Source organism: Oenanthe melanoleuca, chromosome 1A (genome assembly GCF_029582105.1).
Source record: "Oenanthe melanoleuca isolate GR-GAL-2019-014 chromosome 1A, OMel1.0, whole genome shotgun sequence".
Classification (NCBI taxonomy): domain Eukaryota; kingdom Metazoa; phylum Chordata; class Aves; order Passeriformes; family Muscicapidae; genus Oenanthe; species Oenanthe melanoleuca.
Window position 1 is genome coordinate 7244666 of NC_079334.1, and position 20634 is coordinate 7265299.

The window sequence follows — 20634 nt, forward strand, 5'->3', positions numbered from 1 at the left end:
GGTAAATGACATTTAGTAAACAGGAAATATAAAGAATAACATTTTGTGCTAGTTTTACATACAGTGAACCTGGAGTTAGTTACACACTTTAAGAATTCAACGTAGGTTTGGTTTTTTATGTTCTTGAAGGGAAAACAAACAAGGTCTAAGCAAAACCATAGCACTTTTTAAAATGTGACAGTTTCATATCTACAAAGCATAGTGGCTAAACAGGCAAATTATATTGTTAGAAAATTTATTAAAAATTAAAATTGTATCATAAAACCTATTAAAAATTAATATTGCCAGGTAAATAATAAGTTAGCTTCTCCACACAATTCTGCCAGTGGCCTTCAGAAGTTGGTAACTAATGGCACATTTCCCCTGGAGTAAAGATGAGCTTTGCAGCTACACTGCAGGATCAGAACAGATTTTGAATGTGTTTGTAGCACTAAGGCCACATAAAGCTGTGACAGCTCTACAACATATAGGTTTTCCTTGTCATCCTCCACTTCTTGAGGATCAAATCCTTAAGAAATACATTCTGAAGAGCATTCAAATGGCAGCAATGACATGAATGATTTTGTAGCTCCCTCCATTTGTTAATTGACTTTTTAACAGTGCCAAGTGCCTGGAATGTCAGGGAAAGTAGTTTTGGACCAGTGATTATGTTCACTCCAGGCAGGGTGATTCATCACTGCAAAGTGCTAAACCTTAAAGGGATTATACCAGATAAATAGAAACAGGCATTGGAAGGGGGTAGAAAACTTATGCTAAAACATTATTTTCCTGACTTTAAAAAAAAGCCATGAACAAACAAATCCTCTTCTCTCAGGCCTATGAACACTCCAATTTAAACACTTAGTTGCTGAGACATAAATGACTGCTTGAATTTACTGTGATACAAGTAAATAGAGCTTCACTCATTAGCAGGATATCCAAGTCTAGAAAGGGCATAAAAATTCTAATAGCAAGCAGATTGATGCCAGACTCATGTATTAAGAATCCTCCCAAAATGTCAGAACTGGGATATGTTGTTTTCTGTGCTGCACATCAGCTGAGGACTTGGATAATTCAGGCCTCTTAAAATGCACAGTCTGTGTTTTCTTCATACACTAATTGCCAGAGAAGGTGCTGCATCAGAGGGCAATAAGTCTCAGAGGTGTCAGAGAGCCACACATTGAGGCTTAAAACAGACAGCTCCTCACAAATCTTGGTCTCTCATTCAGCAGAAGCTTCTGGTCTTCTCTATAATAGGAAAAATTACAAGAAAGCAAAAGATGGAGTCTAAGGAGAGATTGAAAAGAGACTAGGAATCAGGTGAGCAAACAAGAAGAAAACCTAAATTTGCTCTATTCAAACTTTTGTCAGGAGAGCACTGCAGTGATAGAGAAAGAGAAAATGCTTACAGGTATAAATTTGGGAGTACCCTCTGAACTACAAGTTTAAAAAAACTGGGTACAAGCCTTGCAAGACTTCTTGTAATTCCATGCCAGATTTAATATGCTTGCCATGATAACCAAAGAGAGTTTCTCAATGGGCAAGAACTAATTCTAGGAGCTTGGTGTCTTAAACTCTTTTTTCTTGGTTAGAAATTTCATTCCCAGCTTAGCTTAACAAATTGACTTTGATTCTCCCAAATTATGAATGAGATTTCTGTGAGAACCCACTTTCACCAATAATCCCATGAATAAACACAGAGAAGACCTTTAGTGAGCTGAGGCCTTCAGAAGCAAGGGGATTAAGTATTTGGTTTTATTCTTTATTACCCTGCTGAATATGAAAGAGTGATGTGATTGCAGGGCATGGGAGTGGGCTGAAATTGAAGCTCCTGAGATTTCTAAAAAGGGTATTTTATTTGCCTGAGGGGATTAGCATTTATTTCCTCTACTTCATTTATTGAAATGTGACTATTTATGCTGATTTTTAGCTGTACTATAAAATACACATATTGCCCAAAATGAACAAGGAAAAAAAGAAAGAAGAAGAAATCAACTGAAATCAAGGTTTTAAGAAAAAGTAAAAAAAAAAAAACTCTTGTTGAGGTTTAGAAACTTTTATGGTCACTCATAATGTTTTAAAATAGACTAAAGAATCTCTAGCCAGGCCCTGATTCCCTTATCCTACAAATTAATGAGAGAGGAGAAGAAAGGTGTACAAAATCTCTGAGATACTCCTGTGACCACAGAATGAACCATTTCCTCTAATATAGGCAGGAAATTGAGGCAAGATGAGGGCCAAGCATCTACACAAATTCCATACAGGAGTTTAGAGGAATTTAGGCCTGGCCCTGCAACCAGAACTGCTGGTTCTGCTGGGTTTGGCCACTGCCATTTATATGGATGATTTTTTATCCCTCCAGTGCTCACTGTGCCCTTCAGTGCTTTCTGTGAGCTCCTGTGGTTCTAATCTTTGGGTGAGCATTGTACTTGGCAATCCTTCTGAGGGGATCACTGACTTTTTCTTATATTTGTCACATCCTTCTGGATACTTGAGGAAAAACCAGGCCATTTTTGAGGATCTATTTAATAGTTCTTGTGTTCCCTGAGCTTTTGGCTGAGACTACAACAAGATGTTTGCACAGAAACCATTTCAATGTTCAAAAACCCACATACCAAGTAAAAGGGTTCCACTTAGCCCCCCTTGGCTTGGCAGTCTAAGATGGTTCTGACTGTTTGGCTTGATGTGCATGAGTGGAATCCATGTCTCTGCATGATTCCCACAAATTATTAAGAAATAACTTCATTATAAATAGCTCTCATCTGAAACAGGCTTGGCTGTATGACTACACCCAGACACCCCCATGCATCAGTCTCTAACAAGCCTCTCAAGCTGATTGCTCACTGGGAAAACAAAAACCCAGCTCCATGTCTTAAGGATGTCACATTTCTGGCCATGTCTCACATAAGTGGGAAAAACTGAGACCCAGCCCATAAGATTTGCCCTGGCCAATATCTTTTACAGAATGATACACTGCCAGGCTTTATTTCCCTGAGATGCCAAAGCAGTGACAACCCTGGCAGCAAAACACAGCAGCTCTCACTGCAGTCAGCCTCCACAGCAACAGGGTAGTTGAATCTCAGTAATGCCTTGCATGATTGTCCCAATACAACTGGGGCTGCAATCTTATCCATGCTCACAATTCCTGTGTTGTTATAGCTGAATTTGTAAAGGAATTCACCTAGCCTGCATTTCATCTCTGGATCAGTAGCTGCGTTAGTCATGCATGGAGAATTACATGGAAAGGGACTTAGAGTAAATAACACCTTTATTATGGTTTTGCAAAATACAGGAGCCACTTAGTTAAATACCTGAAGTATCCTTCTGTATTCATCTGTCTGCCAGGCAGTCTGAAATTACCAGCAAAATATAACCATGGTTGCATCAGCTGTATCACAATTATAGTGTGCAATGAAAAAAAATCTGAGGTGCTTGCTAAAACCTGAGTTTCTTGGTGCTGTGGTGATGTACAGATTACTAATCAACTGACAGCATGATTCTATCTCTTGAACAATATTAAACTTAATTTTTTTCACAATTCATAATTATGAAACGTTTCATAAGCTGCATCTATTTTGTTTCTAAGATTTCTCATTTTTTCTAATCTTTTCAAGGTTTCCAATATCTTTATCTAGGAAAAAAATCTGAGTCTTTCTCAAATACTTCTTTCAAAACAATTGTAAGAATCATTTCAAGGTACATTCTACTTACTCCTTTTATTTTTTTTTTTAACTACTGGAAAAAACAGTGCCTGATTGTGGTATAAAAACCTTCATTGCCTGCCTCAAAGAAATTAACTGTGGTAGTCCCATATTCTTCTTCCTTCAAAGCCTAAATTAATATATAATTAAACTAAATTTAGTGTAGCCTTGGCTTCAACTGTACCTGCTACTCCAGTGAGATCATATGTTTAGAATAGCAGAAAGTGAAGTATAGCTAGAGAGAAAAATGCCATGGATACTCTCACAGGAAAAGCAAAAACCATCCAGTTTACAACATTGCTGTAAGAAAAATATGACAAATGAGGTTACTAGTCAAGGGATGTGGCAACAAAATATTGGTCCCTGTGACAAAATTCCCTCTTTTCTCAGCAAAAAGATAATTGAGAGGAGTTTGACTTGGTAGTTTTAAAGAAACAGAACTGATCTTTAAAACCAAAGAACAAGTCTTGGGGTTACAGCACATCACTTCCACTGTCTCTGCCCTGCCTAGGCTTGAACAGTGCTTAGTGCCCCACTTGGTTTCTGTGGGAAGTTCTCATTCACTGGTTCTGAATCCAAGGCCTGACCTCATAGGCAGCTCTCCTTTCAGTATCACCTTTTTCCCACCCTTTACTTTTAAGGTATTTGGTGTTCTCAGGCTGCATTTTGAGTGTATTACTGTGAAGAGTGACACTGTTCCATAGGTGAGGCTTGGGTAGGTACCAGGAAAGGAGAAAAGCATTGCTGTCAGGTAATTACATATTTTTCTGCCAGCAGTAGCAGCAGCTCTGAGTGGAAATACAACCCTTCCTTTAGGCTGACAGCCCACACATCCCACAGGGCTGGAGAAGCTCCACACTTTCACTGGTGGGTACAGGAACAAGGTGACAATGCTGACTTCAATTCTAGTGAGTACTGAAGCCTATTTGATAAAAGGAATAGCCTATGCTTTCTATCCAGGGATTTGCTAGGCCAGTATATTAGATATTAATCACCAGACTAGCCTCTTTTCTTTTCTGGGGCACCTTGCTCTGCCTGCTCTGAAAGTGACAAAACAATGAACAATCCTTCCTGAGTTTGCAGGTGATGCATTCCAGAGAGGATCTGGGTGATGGTAATCTCTAAGCATGCAGTTCTGAGGCATGAGGTTTACATTTCTCACAGCAAATCTCAGCCTCCTCCTTAAATGAATACAGAAATTAATAGCTACATAAACATACTTGCTCCAGTGAACTTTTCCCTCCAGGGTCTGCATCTCTCCCAATATAGCAAGGAGAAGTGAAGACTTGCCACAGCCAACTTGGCCCACAATCATTGTCATCTGACCTATAGTAATAGTAAAAACAACAAAACACTTTTTAAAAAGAGAAAAAAAAAAAAAAAAGTTACACTCTAGTTCGCAAGGCCCAGCTAGATTCAGCTCTAGAGCACTTGAACAGATTCAATAATTTTTTTAGCATCCACTACATAAATGGGCAATATTTCATGTATTCATCTATGGAAATATTAATGGATTGCAGTAACACACTAAATCTCCAAAGGAATAAGACTTTTGCTCTTACCTATATTAGCATTTATTTTATGGGACTATGTTACTCTGTGAAAGTTATTTAGAGTCAAATGATGTATGGTGAGGAGTGATTATTCAGCCTGGAGTTCCATGAAAATTTGGACCAATCTAATAAATGAATTGAAATCAATTTGGGCCAATCTAATAAATAAACTGAAAGAAGACCCATTACTCTTCTCTGCTTTGCTGTACTTCTCCTTCACCCCCTCCCCAGACACTTCCCTTCCTCCAGTCCTCCACTGCAGTGACAACAATGCTTCTCAGATCTTCCTCAGATCTTGAGCTCACAAATTGTGCTGGCCAGTGCCTTCCACAGACTCACAGAATGTTTGTGTTGGAAGGGACCTTAGAGATCACCTCATTCCATCCCCTGCCATGGGCAGGGACAACTTCCACTATCCCAGGTTGCTCAGAGCTCCATCCAGCCTGGCCTGGGACACTGCCAGGGATCCAGAGACAGCCACAGCTGCTCTGGGCAACCTGTGCCAGGGCCTCAGCACCCTCACAGGGAAAATTTCTTTCCTCATATCCAATCTAAACTTCTACTCTGTCAGTGTGAAGCCATCCCCCCCGTCTTATCACTCCAGGCCCTTGTCAAGAGCCTCTCTCCATCTTTCTTGTAGCTCCCTTTTAGGTACGGGAAATTTTCCAGTTAAGCTTCTCTCCAGCTGGGAAGCCAAGGATCTTATTCCTTCCAAAGGAGGCAAACTCTGGCTTACCCAGCCTGGGAACCCATGGCCTCAGACTGTAAACTCCTTGGAGCAAAGACATGCTGTTGGTGACACTTAATGCTACATGGAAACAAATCCTACAAGCTTGGGGGGTTACTAGATAACCATGTGGCAGCAACATAAAGTAATACTCTATTTTAAAACAAAGCCCTTGATACAAGATCAAAATAAAGCATAAGACTATTTAGCAACATGAAATGCCAGCAGATGGTGTTATGAATACGACAGCATTATTGACTAAACAAAAAATAAAATTATCGTTGTTATTATTAATAATAGTTGCTACTTTTCACATTTGTTATATAAGTATTCCAAAACAAACCAGCATTTTGTAAACCTGTGGAATCTCTATCCAGAGACATTGAGGATGCAAGGAATTACAGAAACTCAGCTTGATAAAGAGGAATTCATTGAGAGACAAAATAATTAAAGATTTCTTGACAGGAAAAACTCTATCTTCTGAATGAAAATACTTGTGAACTGGAAGACTGCAATGATGATAAATGGCAGGAAAAGTATAATACATGAGTGTTGCTGAAAATAACATACTATGCTAGATGGACCCTTGGTTTGAATGAGTCTGGAGTTCTCCCTCTTTCTCTATTTTAAATTTCTCTTTTAAAAATAATAATGAGATTTTTAAATAATTTTTCATGTTTATTTTAATTCTTGACTTAGTTTGTGCTACTATAGAACTATATAAACTATATAGATATATAAAAGCCAGATAATTTATCTAATGATATTACTATATGAACAACACAGCTCATGACCTTATATACAACTTTAACCTCTTTTTTTTCCTATAAAATTCTAAATGTGTACCTTTGTGCATTTCAAAAGAAATGTTAAGAAATGGAATTAAAAACAATTTGGCATTATATGTTTCATGTTTAAGGTGTGCTTTCATCCTACCTGTTGGGATTCTAATGTTTATGTTGGACAGCGTAGCTAAACCACTTCCCCATGAAAAGTATCCATTAGTCACCTACAAAACAATTACCACAAATCAGACATTTAAACACAGGAGAGGGAAAAAATATAATCATTAATTTAGATTTAAAACACCTTTATAAAATAAATCTGTGTTTAATAGACATGTTGTGGTATAGTTGTACACACAGAGAAAAAAGCAAGCTAGGTTTGCAAAGATTGCCAAACCCAAAAAAATAGTGTGAATAAGAAAAGATAAATACATAAATGCACATAATCTTTGTAAGGCAATAAAGGGATGATCTTGAGCTGAGCTCTATTTACCAAATACTTTCATTCTGTCAAATATGAGACTAAAGACTTGGACATTAGATTCATGATGCCTCTTTGTTTCCTGAGAAGACACCAAATAACTGTAAAAACTGCTCTGGAGCTCACTCTTCTCTGTAAATTTGACTAAAGTGCCAACTTATTTAAGGATTTGCTCTTGCCCTGGAAAATTTGAAATAAGAGCAGCAATTGGGCACCATCAGGGACTGTTGCAGGAGGACCTGGTCCCTATTTTCATGAAGGAAATCATTTTCCAAACCACCTTAATGGCCACATCATCGATCTCCACGGGCCGGGTCTGCTTCCTTGCTGGCTGCTCGTAGCTTTCAAGCTGATACCTCAGGGGCTGCCTCCTGTTGATGGCCTTGGTGTGCTACACAGAGAGAAGTGAAAACAGGAGAAAAGTTGGAACTAAGGACTGTAGGACTAAGCAAAAGGTGGATGGGACAAATAAAAGCTGAAACAATCTCATTTTTGTTGCTTTTGTTATCATTGTTAGCCCAGAAAAACAAGAAAGACGTTGTTTCAAGTTGGAAAGCTAAAACAATATTTTGTGCTAATCCTTTCTTTCTGTTGCCATCTTCAAGTTTCAGTCATGTTTCAAATTGTACAGTCAGTTTGAAACTGTTGAAATACATAGCTTTATAAAAATGTCAAAATGAAAAAAACCACCATTTCCCAAATCATCTTCATTGTTTTTTGTCCTCAAATTTTACTCAAATTCACTCTATGTTTAGTACTTCAGAAACAGCATTTTGGAATTAATTCCTATTGCACAAAGTTTGGTGTTGCTTTTTTCTACCTTTAATTCTGAATTTCCCAAAGCAGGAATTGCTCCTCCCTAAGGATGCCCAGTATAAGATGGAATGTACAGGCAATATACAGTACAAACCCCATAACCACAAGAAATCCACCTGGGCCTTCTATAAAAATGAAGCAGGTTGAATTTTAGTTATATTAAAATATGTTGGTATATTTATTTGTGTTTTCTTTACTATTGACACTTCAACAGTGATTAGTGTGTTTGGGGACCCTTCATGTCATAAAAACACAGAGATTAGGACATAAAAGAGGCAAAACTGGTCAATATTAGAGCCAGGATAGAAACCAAAGCCCCCAGGCTCTGTCAGCTTGGCCACTGGCCTTGTAAGGGGCTATATGTCCTCTCTGCTTTGAAATTCAGTGTCATAAAGCAGAACTTACAAGTCCTGTGTGCTTCTTACAGGATTCATAAGGTACAGAGCTGTCCCCCCCTCTCCAGCTGTCATCTCCAATCTCATCACTCAGGAGAAACTCATTCAGCTTCTGTACACTTGAAAGAAAGCAGGACAGTGAGTTACATAAACCCAGGTTTCCACGAATACATTTCCTTTTTTGTGCAGTCATGCCAGCAGGATTTATCAGAAATGTTCCAAAAGAAGTTCATGGGATACTTTTATCTGCCACCCTGATGGCAAATGAAGATTTATGTGTATGGAAGAAGGACAGATGAAAATAGTTAGGCATTGTTCTGGTAGCTGGGAATGAAGAGCAGAGCAAGTCATGAGGGTGCCAAGGGAGTTCTGTGGGAATGGTTTCCCTCTTGGCAGGCTTATCTCTGCTGTGCCTTTCTCAGGCTGGTACAGTCAGGGTGAAGAAATAAGTCATTCACCCACCTCCATCCTCTGGAAATGCCAGGACAGTGGGTGCATCCTGACACAGCTTTGGCATCATGTAAAAAAAGACATTAAAGGTATTAGAGACTGCCCAAAGGAGGTCATGAGGATTGTGAAGGGTCTGGAGGGGAAACCATAGGGGCAACAGTTGAGGTCACCTGGCTTGTTCAGCCTGGAGCAGAGGAGACTGAGGAGAGACCTCACAGCAGTTCTGCAACTTCCTCACCAGAAGAAGTGAAGGGAAAAGTTCTGCATCTTCTTCATGACAGGAAATGAAGGAGCAACTACTGATCTCTGCTCTCTGTGACCAGTGACTCAAGGAAGCAGCACGAAGCTGTGTCAGGGGAGGTTTAGGTTGGATATTAGGAAAAAGTGCTTCACCCAGAGCGTGGTCAGGCACTGGAACAAATTCCCCAGGGAAGTGTTCACAGCTGCATGGCTGACAGAGTGCAAGGGGCATTTGAACAATGAGGCACAGGGTGGAATTCATGGGGTGCTCTGTGCAGGGCCAGGAGCTGGACTCTTTGATCCTGGTGTGTCCCTTCCAGCTCAGCATATTCTGGGATTCCATGGTTCTATGCACTGCATGCACACAGGAGCTGGGTACTGCACACCTCAGCATGCCATGCTCTGGAGACACACAGCAACTCTTTGCCAACCTCTTAAAATTGTCCACTGGGAAATACAGTGCACAGATTAAATTCTTCACCACAGGAGGATTTGATTCCCTTTCAGTCTCCCTTCCTTTCAGAGTGCTATAAGCACCCGGGTCTTTATCATTCCAGGGAAGGGATGAACAAAATCACACACCAGTCATGGCAAAGCTATTACCTTGCAAAAACTAACATCAAGGTGCTTTGGGCCAGAGACTGAGAAAGCAGAAGGATATATGCCTTCAGATCAGTGATTTGAACATTAATCTGCAAATGGGAAAGTAGTCCATCTCAAAGCCTGTGTATTTTGTATTAAATTATTAACACACCTTCAAGCCACAGAGAGGTTAACAAGAAAGAACTGTTATTGTCATTATTTCCTCCTTCCAGCATGCCTGTTCCTATCTCCTCTCCTGAACAAAATATTTATGTGCCTCATAAATTCTGATATGTTTCCACATCAGAATTTCAGTCTTACATAAGGGTCTAAGAAATAATTTATTTTCTTGTAGAAGATACAAGACCTTGTTTTGATCATGCATCTAAAATTACATCAACCTTTATTTTTCATTTTAATGAGGTACCCTCAGAATTTTTGTTGGCACTAGAACTACTCTTGAACAGAAAATTGATATTCTGACCAAAGTATAAGCTCTTAATCACAGAAATAATAAGCACATACTTGTGTATGTATTTGATAGAGGATAGAAACATGGAGTGGCCAAACACACATTCTTGATCCTTCACTTGGGGGACATGATGTTCATGGGAGAAAGATGCTAGGAAATGAGTTAGACAAAGGATGCAGTTTGTTTTGGCAAATCTGGTCTTTAAATATTGCCCTGAGGGGTGGCCAGCAGTGTTAAAGAAAATGTACACACCATTTTGGTATTAGGGCTATGCTAAACATAGTACAGAGATGTAGAGGCTGGGATGATTTATAGAGGAGCCTGGAGATTTTCCACTACTCAGAAACCATTTTCAATCTAGGGAAAACGTTTCATGTGGCTCTGCTCCTGCTGCTGCTTTGATAAAAATAAACTCTGTTTAATTATTTTTGTTTTTAAAGTCAGTGTAGTGCTGGCAAATGACAGCTGTGGAGCCTGAAGTCCCCTTGACTGCTGTTTGGTATTACCGTTACCCACCAAAAAGAGGCAGTGACAGTAGCAATGCAATATCTTGCCAATGTGCCTCAGCCTTGGCATGAAAGAATGATGTTTCTGGGTGGGAAGGTTAGTTCTGTCTTCACATCCTGATAGTGCTTGGCACCTGACACTCTTCTGCCTTTGCACCTCTTGGGACATCTTGGCAGTGTGTAGGTCTGCATAACCACCGTATGGCTGTGACTCTGTCCATACAGGCCACTGACACAACAAAAGCCTGAAATTTTACTTATACCAATCTGCTCCTTCAAAATTAAGTGCTCTATAGCCCAGCATGAAGGAAGCTGCTCTGTTGGGCTGTTTTATGGATTTAAATACCTGGACCAGGATGCAGGACATCATTAAATTACACTTATAGCCCAGTGTACTTTATGTGGAGGTGGGGTTAAGCCAGTTACTCTTCCTTGCTTCAGCTGGGCTGGTCTTGCTAGAGAGCTTCACACCAGGCTCTCTCACCCCCTCAGTGCTGACAAAATCCCAGAGAGTGTAAGGGAAGAGCAGTGGTGAGTGGCCACAGTGTGAGAGGAGAAGTCTCTCCCAAGGAAGGACAGTGCAGCTCTGAATCCAAGCTGCCAAAGTCAGTGAAATTGTAAAATGAATGGATCATTAGGAATCACAGAATCACAGAATCACAGAATGGAATGGGTTGGAAGGAATCTCAAAGACGACCTTGTTCTCACACCCCTGCCATGGGCAGGGACACCTTCCACTACCCCAGGTTGCTCAGAGCCTCATCCAGCCTGTCCTGGACCTTTTCCAGGGATCCAGGGCAGCCACAGCTTCTCTGGGCACCCTGTGCCAGGGCCTCAGCACCCTCACAGGGAACAATTTCTTTCTTATATCCAATCTAACCCTGCTCTCTGTCAGTGTGAAGCCATTGCCCCTTGTCCTGTCACTCCAGGCCCTTGTCAAGAGTCTCTCTCCATCTTTCCTGTGGCTCCCTTCAGGCACTGCAAGGACACAATAAGGTCACCCCAAAGCTTCTCCTCTCCAGGCTGAACCATCCCAATTCCCTCAGCCTTTCCTCCCAGCAGAGCTGCTCCATCCCTCTGATCCCTTGGTGTTCCTGCTCTGGATTGGCTCCAGCAGCTCCCTGTCCTTCCTGTGCTGTGTTTCTTTGTCTCTGTGTCATGCAATAAAAAGAAAAAGTCACTCTAATTTCTCACACATCTTCAGCATCAGAGTCCCACCTCATAACACTCTTACACATGAGCAGGTAGAAACAATCTTTTCTGCCACTGAACATGAGTGTTCAGGAGTTGGAGGATGGAGAAGGACCACTTACCTCACAATGGCCTTGACTGCAAACCGAACCACTGTGGAGAGCAGGAACAGAGGAGTGACCAGGATGTGGAACAGTGACAGGGATGCAAATGCCTGGGCAGGCTGCAGAGGCTTGTCATTGGTGTATGCATAAGTCACAAAGGTCTGTCACACAGGGAAAGAACATGTCAGAACAAGGACTCTTGAAGATGGACAAGGACAGCAAGCAAAATATTTTGCTCAGTAAGGCTAATAACTACTTCAGTTCACTGGGAATCAGGATAATCTGAAGAGAAAGGTGTGTTCTGTTAAATTGAAATAGATTTTAAAATCTTGCCAGTGATTTCAAGAGGTTTACACATCAAAGAGTGAAAATGTTTTCACTGTAAAATCTAGCATTTGATTACAGCTTTGTAATTGACCTTAGGTTTTACAGGAAATACAAAATGCAGAAAAAATAACCACTAAGAATATGACAAATCTTAGGGGTTTTTTTCACAGATGCAGAATTCTGGTCATAAATGTTCCAGTTCTTGTATACACTCTCAGTATACTTTGCCCTCAAAATTTGGTCTGTGAAATCTCCTTACTAACCAGCATGGCATAGCTCCTCTAGTGCATGAGGCTGAGACTTAAACCTGGCTAGAGGACAAGAAAAATTTATTCCTCTTTAAACTGCAGAGTACCCTTTCTTGAAAATTTTGAGTTTTGCTGCTAAAGAGACAAGAAAAGACACTCAAAACTTCTTTCAAAAAGAGCTTTTCAATATGGGCCTTCTTTCAAGTTGTAATGATCTTTCTTTCTTTCTTTCTTTCTTTCTTTCTTTCTTTCTTTCTTTCTTTCTTTCTTTCTTTCTTTCTTTCTTCCAAAATTCAAGATGTAATGATTTTTCTTTCTTATAGTAAAAAATTATTTTTCTCTTTGGTTTTACCAACCCACCTTCTGGGAATGAAAACTTTCAGTGTCATTCTCTCCTGCAGTTAGCAGGGGCACCCTAATTCATCTGCTGGTTTTATGAAGAATAGATCCTACAATAACAATGCTGACCTTTTATCCTTTTTAAACCCCCTCCCCCCACTTTTCTCTCCCTTTTTTATAAGGAAAACTAAAAAAAAATATATCTTACTGCAAGAACAGCTGCTATTGGTATGGCTGCATTCATAAAAACTGGGAAAGAGAAATAAAACAAGCATCAGATTATAGAAAATAAGAAAAAACAATTTTACAGTAAGTGTATGACACTAAAATAATCCAGTTACTTCCAATTCAAGTTATTAAAACTACCAAAGGAAAATTAGTCTGCAGGAAGAAATTTCCTTCCCTGATAGTCAGAGATCTTAAACACACCAACAAATAAGCCATGGAATTCTCTCTTTGTCTACTCTACTAAACTGGGATAAAAATCATTATGTGCAAAATTAATATGAAATACAACTAAAACATTACTCAACCCTTCTACATTGCAGAAAACTCAATTTATATGCAGAAAACATAATTTATCTTTGCTGCAGTCAGAGCTGCCAATATTATCTGGAGCATTCTTACTATAGAACAACTCCTAACTGTAATGTCACAATGAAGGTTACAGAAAACTTATTTAAGAAAAAAAAAATCAACAATATGTATTCTATCCTTTTGAATTTCTGTGTTATATAATTTATTATGCCTTTTTATTTTAATGACATTACACACAGACAAAAGTGCCACAGGCACAGCTGTATCTCTCTTTAGCTGAAGTTGGGAGGAATGTTGACATGAAAAACAGGACATTTTTCTGAGCACTAAAAACACATTTACTTACTGGAAAGAGATGTATGAAGTGCAAAGGTTTTGAGACTGGTGAGCTCTTTCATTCTCGTTTCTTCCACACTTGTACAAAATATGTGCTCCCAGGCATACAGCTTTAATAGCTTAATGCCTTTGAGTATCTCATTGGTTTTCTTTAATCTCTCAGTAGAATAGTCCTTCATTTCAAGAGAAAACCAGGGAAAAATTGTAACCATTGGCAGTATTAATGACAAGCCTTTTTTCTCCTCACTTCTGTTGTTTAATTCATTTAAAAAATAATTTTGTTCGTTTGTGATTTTGTACAGGTTCCATACTGAGAAAAAAATACAAAATTTCTAAAAATGTAAAATTTTCTTTGGAGATATTAAAGTATATACAACCATATGACCCTTTTCTGCAAAGAAAAGTTACTCCAAACATCCCAACCCTTCAAGAGAGGGTGAAACTCAGGGAGGTGGGTTAGTAGGCCAATGGTGTCCACAATTGACAGAAACTTAAATGTGTGTATTTGCTGATGCAAGAATCATTCTGGGATACAGTTGTGAAAATAAGTGAGATATTTATCAGTGTATTTAGCTAATTTCCCCTCATCAGAAAACAGTAATCATAAGTTCTGGTAAAATCATCATCCAAAAGATGTTATGAGTCAGAGTCAGAATAGAGCAGCAGGAAGGATTGAGATTATTTCCAAAATTATGCAAAGGTAAATCCTCTGTACAATTCATACAGATTATAAAAACTGTCACAAGTCAACAGAATTGAAGTGTGCTGGCAATTAGATCCATGCATCAATAATTTGCTTACTGAATATTATGATAAAAAGGATTTCTAAATATTTGGCAGCTTAAACATCAAAGGCTTATTTTAAAAGTTCAAGGGTCACAGCAATAAAGTTAAAAATTAGACAAAGAAGCAGAAAACATTTCTAATTGGTGAACTAAATGAGGAAGAAAAATAAACTTACAGCACTGAAGAATTTAGATATTAATAGATAATAATCCAGCAATGCAAACTGATTTTTAGAGAATACCAAAGCTTGGGCTGAGAGTAAAAAAAATCTCTAGACTTTACAGAGGGAGGTTGTGCACATATTTTAATACTTTCCTGCTATAATTTATCAGTCATTTGCACTGTTTGCTAACATCTCATGAAATACACCATCTGCATGTAGGAATAACACCCTTTCATGGAGTGGAATTCAGACAGACTTGTGCTAGTTGGATTAAAAATACTCTTTGCAGAGAAGGCAGGTCAAGGCCCACATACTTTTTTGATATTTTCTTCTGACAAATTGTGAGGAAGGAAGAGACACAGAGCCACAGAAAAACAGAAGGGACAGTGAAACTGAGAGATGGCCTGCCCAAACACACACAGTGTTTTTCACAAACTACAATAACAGAACCTAGAAATCCTGTTCTCATTTCTGGATCACAAATGTCACTGAAATAATTCACTTACAAGAGTGCTCTTCTGAGCCTCAGCCAGCTTGGTGGCTATGAAGTACTGGATGGGAGCTAAGAGCACGATGACAGCAGCCCCAACCAAGGCACTCACTCCCAGCAGGTTATAGAGGAGGATCACACCCATTATTATCTGTGAAAAGCAACACAGGAGGAAAAAAAAAAAAAAAAAAGTAGATTTCAATATGCCAGAACCACACCAAGAGAAAAATGTTTGTTCTTCTAATAAACACTTAAATGGTTCATAGGAATCAGCTGAGCCTGTACTTCAGGAGGTCACATTTGGAAAGTGTGGGAAATAAACCCAGAAGCCTTTCTTTTTGACATTAACTAAATAGTTTGTGTTAGTGCCTGGTAGTTCTAATTCCTGACTGGGTTTCCACAAAACTAAAGGAGCACTAAAATGATGGTGCTTGCCCCGAGGCATTTTACAGAGCTCCTGGCCTCAAGTCCTGTTTACACTAGAGTTCCTTACCTCACTCTGGAAGCATTCAGAGGTCTTAGGGCTGTCATGGATCACAGTTGCATTCTGTTGTAGTGTCCCTGTGCAATTGCAGGCACAGGGACATCACAGACAGGCACTGAAGCACGAAGCAGATGTGCTGGGACTGACACAAATTGAGCTTGGGCATCAAACCATGAAGCTCTGGAGGAAAATGCTGCCTTAGCCCAGCAAAGGGTTTGGGAACACTTCCCACAGAAGGTTACCTGGGAATAGCTGAATGTGGCTGCTGTGATTCTGGTTCCTGAGTTAATTCAAGCTCTGCTATATAAATACTTCTATTAAAAGCTCTACTTTGTGGTAGAGAGATGTCCTCAGTGATAAGAGGACATACAGAATTAGTTGCATATCTCATAATTCCATCTCATAAACAAGTCTGTCTTTAAATCTCCCTTCTTATTATACAACATCAGAAGTAAGAATCAGTGGACTTTAACATTTTTAAAGCAATATTGAGCTTTTCAGGCTCCTGTACTGCAAATTGCCATACCCAGCCACAGCAATCAGATCACCTGTTCATTTAACAACTTTCAAAGTATTGATAGCAACTCTTTCATCCACTTCACAGAATGTGAAACAGTGAAATGAAACCATATATATTATTTCTAATTTCTCTTTCCAGATAGCCTTTTTATCCTTTTTTTTCATAAACTATTTCATGACACTCTAAACCCTACCCAACCCATTAGTAGTAGTAATTACTGCCTAATAAAATAGATAACTGATACAGTTTCAGGAAATTCAGCACAACAGATCTACTTTAAGAGTTCGTTTTAGCCCTCTTAAAAATTCTTTAATGTCAGTGGGATCACTGAAAGGTAAGAATCATGCCAAACACATCCTGAGCTAAAATTCTGAAGAGGTTAAAGGAGTCCAAGCTTCATGGAAAATCAGTATGTCTCAGGTCATTAAATCCTTGGCATTTTTTAAGATTTCTTTCAAGCTAAATAATCTCAACCTTTCCTTCCTACAGATCTGCCACCATTTCTTTCCCAGCCTTGTTAAGAAGCTGGTGTATTCACTGACTAAGTTTGCTTAGATGAGAGTTCCTCTGAGCATTGTCAGTGTTCATGTCAGTCATGGAACAGGATTCAACTGCTGTTGGTCCTGCCACAAAACCCAGTTACAAGTGGACACTGCAGAAGCAATGCTCAGTGCTGATGCCAGGTGGCAAAATAAAAGCAATGGATTTGTGTCAGCAGTGGAAGAAACATGAGCAGGAAAAGGATTGCAGGTCCTCATCCTTCAAGTCACAGGTATAGAAATCCTGCTAATAAACCCCTCTCCCTTCATTGGCCCTTGGAGGGACACCTTTCCAGCCCTTTGGCCGCCTTTCTGCTTGTTAATCTTAGTGGGAAGTGCAGGTTCCCCTCTGGATTTTGTGGCAGTGTCCCAGACAGGCACTCTGCTCAGCCAGGCTGGAGGATCTCTGAAGTCAGGCCCTCACTTGGATGCTCTACCTGAACAGGCATTGCCCACAGGTTTGGGCACAGGAACAAGAACCACATTAATTGGTTGGTTTCTATGGCAACCAAGTTATTGATTTGTCCCAGTGTCATCTCTCCCATGGACAGGTTGGATGTAGAAAGCCTCAGGATCTTATTATATATCATTGCCTGCAATAAAGAGAAAAAAAAGGAAGTTATTAAAATGATGTAATTATGAAAGAACAGTAGCAGTGGGATGTTTCAAACTGCATCATCAGCCTTTATGTAGGGCAGCCCTTCTCCCAGTCTCTCACCTTAGACAGAGAGAGGTGGAGACAGAGTAAGAGAAAGCACAAGAGAGACAACTGACTTTTAAAAACTCCAATTCCTCTTAAAAGGTTTGTTGCTTAATTCAGACCTAAAATAGAACAAAAAATGACAACAAAATATCAAAATTTAGGAAACTGGCCGAAGAACCTTTTTAACAAGCATTTGGTGAGCCTGCTTTTCTGTCAGAGATTCTTGTTTCTGATAAGGCAGGTAAATTCATGCTGTGAAGTTTGATCAGAGTGGGTATGTATTCCTTTGGGTTTCTCTCCCTTACCTGTCCATTCCTTTCCATAAAATTTTTAGGAGTTTAACATGGTTTAAAATTAATCAGGGCTTACACCTACTGAATTGTAAAGACAAATATTGTGAGCCCAGTTTGCAGTTATGATGAAACATCAAACACTGCAGCTCCAAGGAAGTTTTAAAAATAATTTGTCCTTTTTGACTTATTTTCTTCATGAATAAAGTCTATCGTGTAGAATTAATCAGAAATGCCTAGTGAATTAAATCAGTTGCATATGGTCCTAAGATTCCCAGTTTTGGTAAGTGGGCATTACAAAAAGGAGTCACAAAAAGGAAATAACCAGGTGCCCTTTCATCCCCAAGTCTGTACCATCTATCCTGGGAGAAGGCAGAAAATGTTTGAAGCAGCTCCATCAATCAGAGCAAGTACAAAAAAAAAAAAAAAAGAAGCTTCCATGCTGAGATGATATTCCCATGGTTAGTTACATCTGGCAAAACATCAGTTCAGCTTCTGGATTGCTACTGCTGCCTGTGGAGTTTGGTCTGTGCAGAGCCCTGCTACACCCCCCTCAACGTGCTGGGCTGGAGCTGCTGGCTCCAGTTCATAAACAAGGCTCTCACAGAGGGTTAAGGGATGCTGGGGTTACAGACACAGCTCTGCAGATGAATCACTCCCATCCCATCCTACAGGGCTCTGTGCTAAAGGGCATAAATATACAGAGTCACCACTCCCGACGCATGCACAGCGTTCCCATAAAACAAGGACACTCTGCAGATTACTCTGTCCACAGTCAGCAGAAGCAAACTCATAAGCAAATGAATAAAACAGATGCAGAGCCAAAATGACACAGCTGATCTTCACCTATCTCTGATTGTAATGTATTTTTATATGCATGGTTTTTTTATGGGTGTTAAACTTCAAACAGGTTAGAATGATGGGATTAGTTTTTAGCAAAAGGAATTGCTGCCAGCACTTTGCCAGCACTACTTTGTCCAGTTTTCTGTATAATAATGCAGAAATACAGCACATATCTTCTCTGAAACCATCATTTCAAGTCAGTCTTTGGGTAAAGAATGAGGCAAATGAAAGCACAAAGCTGGAGCTGTTATTAGTGAATCTCCTGGCTGGTCTTTGCTCACCAGTAAGGCACCCCGGAGGTTGATGCCAGTCTCTGTAGTCACATAGTAGGAGGCCTGCAGGAATGTCCTCTGCAGGATGAGGGCCAGGAAGAGAAGGACTGCCAAGACATAAACATTCCTGAGGAATTCCTCTGATGAAAGGTAGGAGTTTGATGGATCCTTCACCTGAAAAGAAAGGAAAAGATGATGCAAGTGCCATAGGAGGGATTGCATATTCCCGAGAAGCTGAAAACAACCAAATTTAATCATTGCATTAGATAGAATAAAACATACTGATGGCATTATGGGAAAGTTATAGAAATCAGATTTCTCAAATGACCTCTATGTCAAAATCATTTGGATACAAATTTAAAACTCCACTCCCATTCCAAAGACTGAAGATTGAGATGTTTTAGCAGTTCTAAAATGACTTAGTTCTAGCAGGAAAGGAACAATAAGATCACCATATCTGCCTTGTCTTTAGTTTCCCCATCAAATTCTGGTGACTTGTAGGATGTAGGATATTTTCTATGAACTGCTACTCAGTAGAAATTAAAGCTCATTATATCTGCTCCACAGAGAAGCTGCAAGAAAATATTTTTTATTATATGGGATCAGTTTTTTATGTTGTATTTGCATATTATGGAAACAATTCCTTCCACAAATGTAGTCTGTGATACCCATAAATTCTGAATAATATATGACTATACATGGCAGTATTCTGCACAAAATGAGATTTAAATGCCTCGACATGGAAGAGAAAAAAAATCTTGTTTAAAGCCCTTTGTTTTCATTTTCTACTTTTTGTGTTCACTGCTCTGCTCTGTCTCAGGCAGAAAAGGAAACAAATGTACCAAAATACATTTGTCCAAGGAAGACTGTTCCTTTGGTATTTCCGACCCAGCTGGAAGCAGGATGTACTGGAATTCTTACAGGGGGAAAAAAAAAAAAACAAAAGAAAAAAAAAGAAAATATTAAAAAAAAAAAAAAAAAAGGAAAAAAAGCCAAAAAGCCTGTTCTACTGAAATATCCAGCCTGATTCTGAGATGACAGGTATGGGCAATATAAGAAAGAAAGCCATCTGCCCAAGACTCCTTGAAAAAAGGGTTGCTTAAGTGAATAAATGGTGAGATAAATATATTTGAAAACTTTTCTCTTAATGTTCTGCTGCATCTAACTTCCCCCTGTTTTCACAGTGGGATATCAATAAGAAAATAACATTTTTAGATACCTTTATTCAATGTATATGGAGTTCTTGTGAATTAAGGCAGAATAAGCATAAAATTAAATGTATTCACATTAATTGGAACTAGAGAGAATTTAAAGGAGAAATGTTTAATAGCAAGAACAACTAAGAGAAAGTTTATTAAAAGCCATAAATGAAAGGCAAATATATTCTGAAATGTATCCAAGAGAAACAGTGACTGTCACCAAGCCAAGTGCTTTCAAGATCTCCAATAATTCCAATCTTCCCTTTAGCCAATGCTCATTAAAACTTTAAAAAGTCACAACTGAAATCACTACACTGAAGAGAACAAAAGATAAAGGAAGCAGACAAGGTACAGATTCCTAAATCTGAGATATAGAAATTATTTTCAACCTTAAATACTGTTTGTTCACCATGCAAAAAACTCCAACATTTTTGCAGGCAAAACATGCACTTTGCCTTTTAACTCTGTGGCTCAAATCCAGCATGTGCAGGTTCAAGGATGATAAAAAGCTTTATTTAATAAGCTGTACAATTAAAATCTTGTTCAGTACAGTGAAAGCCACAAGCCAAATTGAGA

General features: G+C 39.2%; 1 protein-coding gene across 9 annotated transcripts in view; it reads right to left on the minus strand.

Moving 5' to 3' along the window:
- ABCC9 (ATP binding cassette subfamily C member 9) overlaps positions 1–20634 on the minus strand; it is a 69409-nt gene that overhangs the window by 29313 nt on the left and 19462 nt on the right. For 5 of the 9 annotated variants that reach the window (XM_056516406.1, XM_056516405.1, XM_056516403.1 and 2 more), the window contains 11 exons: positions 18869–19033; positions 17189–17344; positions 15225–15359; positions 13780–13942; positions 13105–13145; positions 12001–12143; positions 8448–8556; positions 7507–7617; positions 6897–6969; positions 4901–5006; positions 3291–3329 (listed from right to left, as the gene is read on the minus strand). In XM_056516406.1, the coding sequence (XP_056372381.1) occupies positions 3291–3329; positions 4901–5006; positions 6897–6969; positions 7507–7617; positions 8448–8556; positions 12001–12143; positions 13105–13145; positions 13780–13942; positions 15225–15359; positions 17189–17344; positions 18869–19033 (1241 nt within the window). The remainder of the gene's footprint in view (positions 1–3290; positions 3330–4900; positions 5007–6896; positions 6970–7506; positions 7618–8447; positions 8557–12000; positions 12144–13104; positions 13146–13779; positions 13943–15224; positions 15360–17188; positions 17345–18868; positions 19034–20634) is intronic. The other 4 variants (XM_056516408.1, XM_056516410.1, XM_056516412.1 and 1 more) reach the window with 1 other exon arrangement.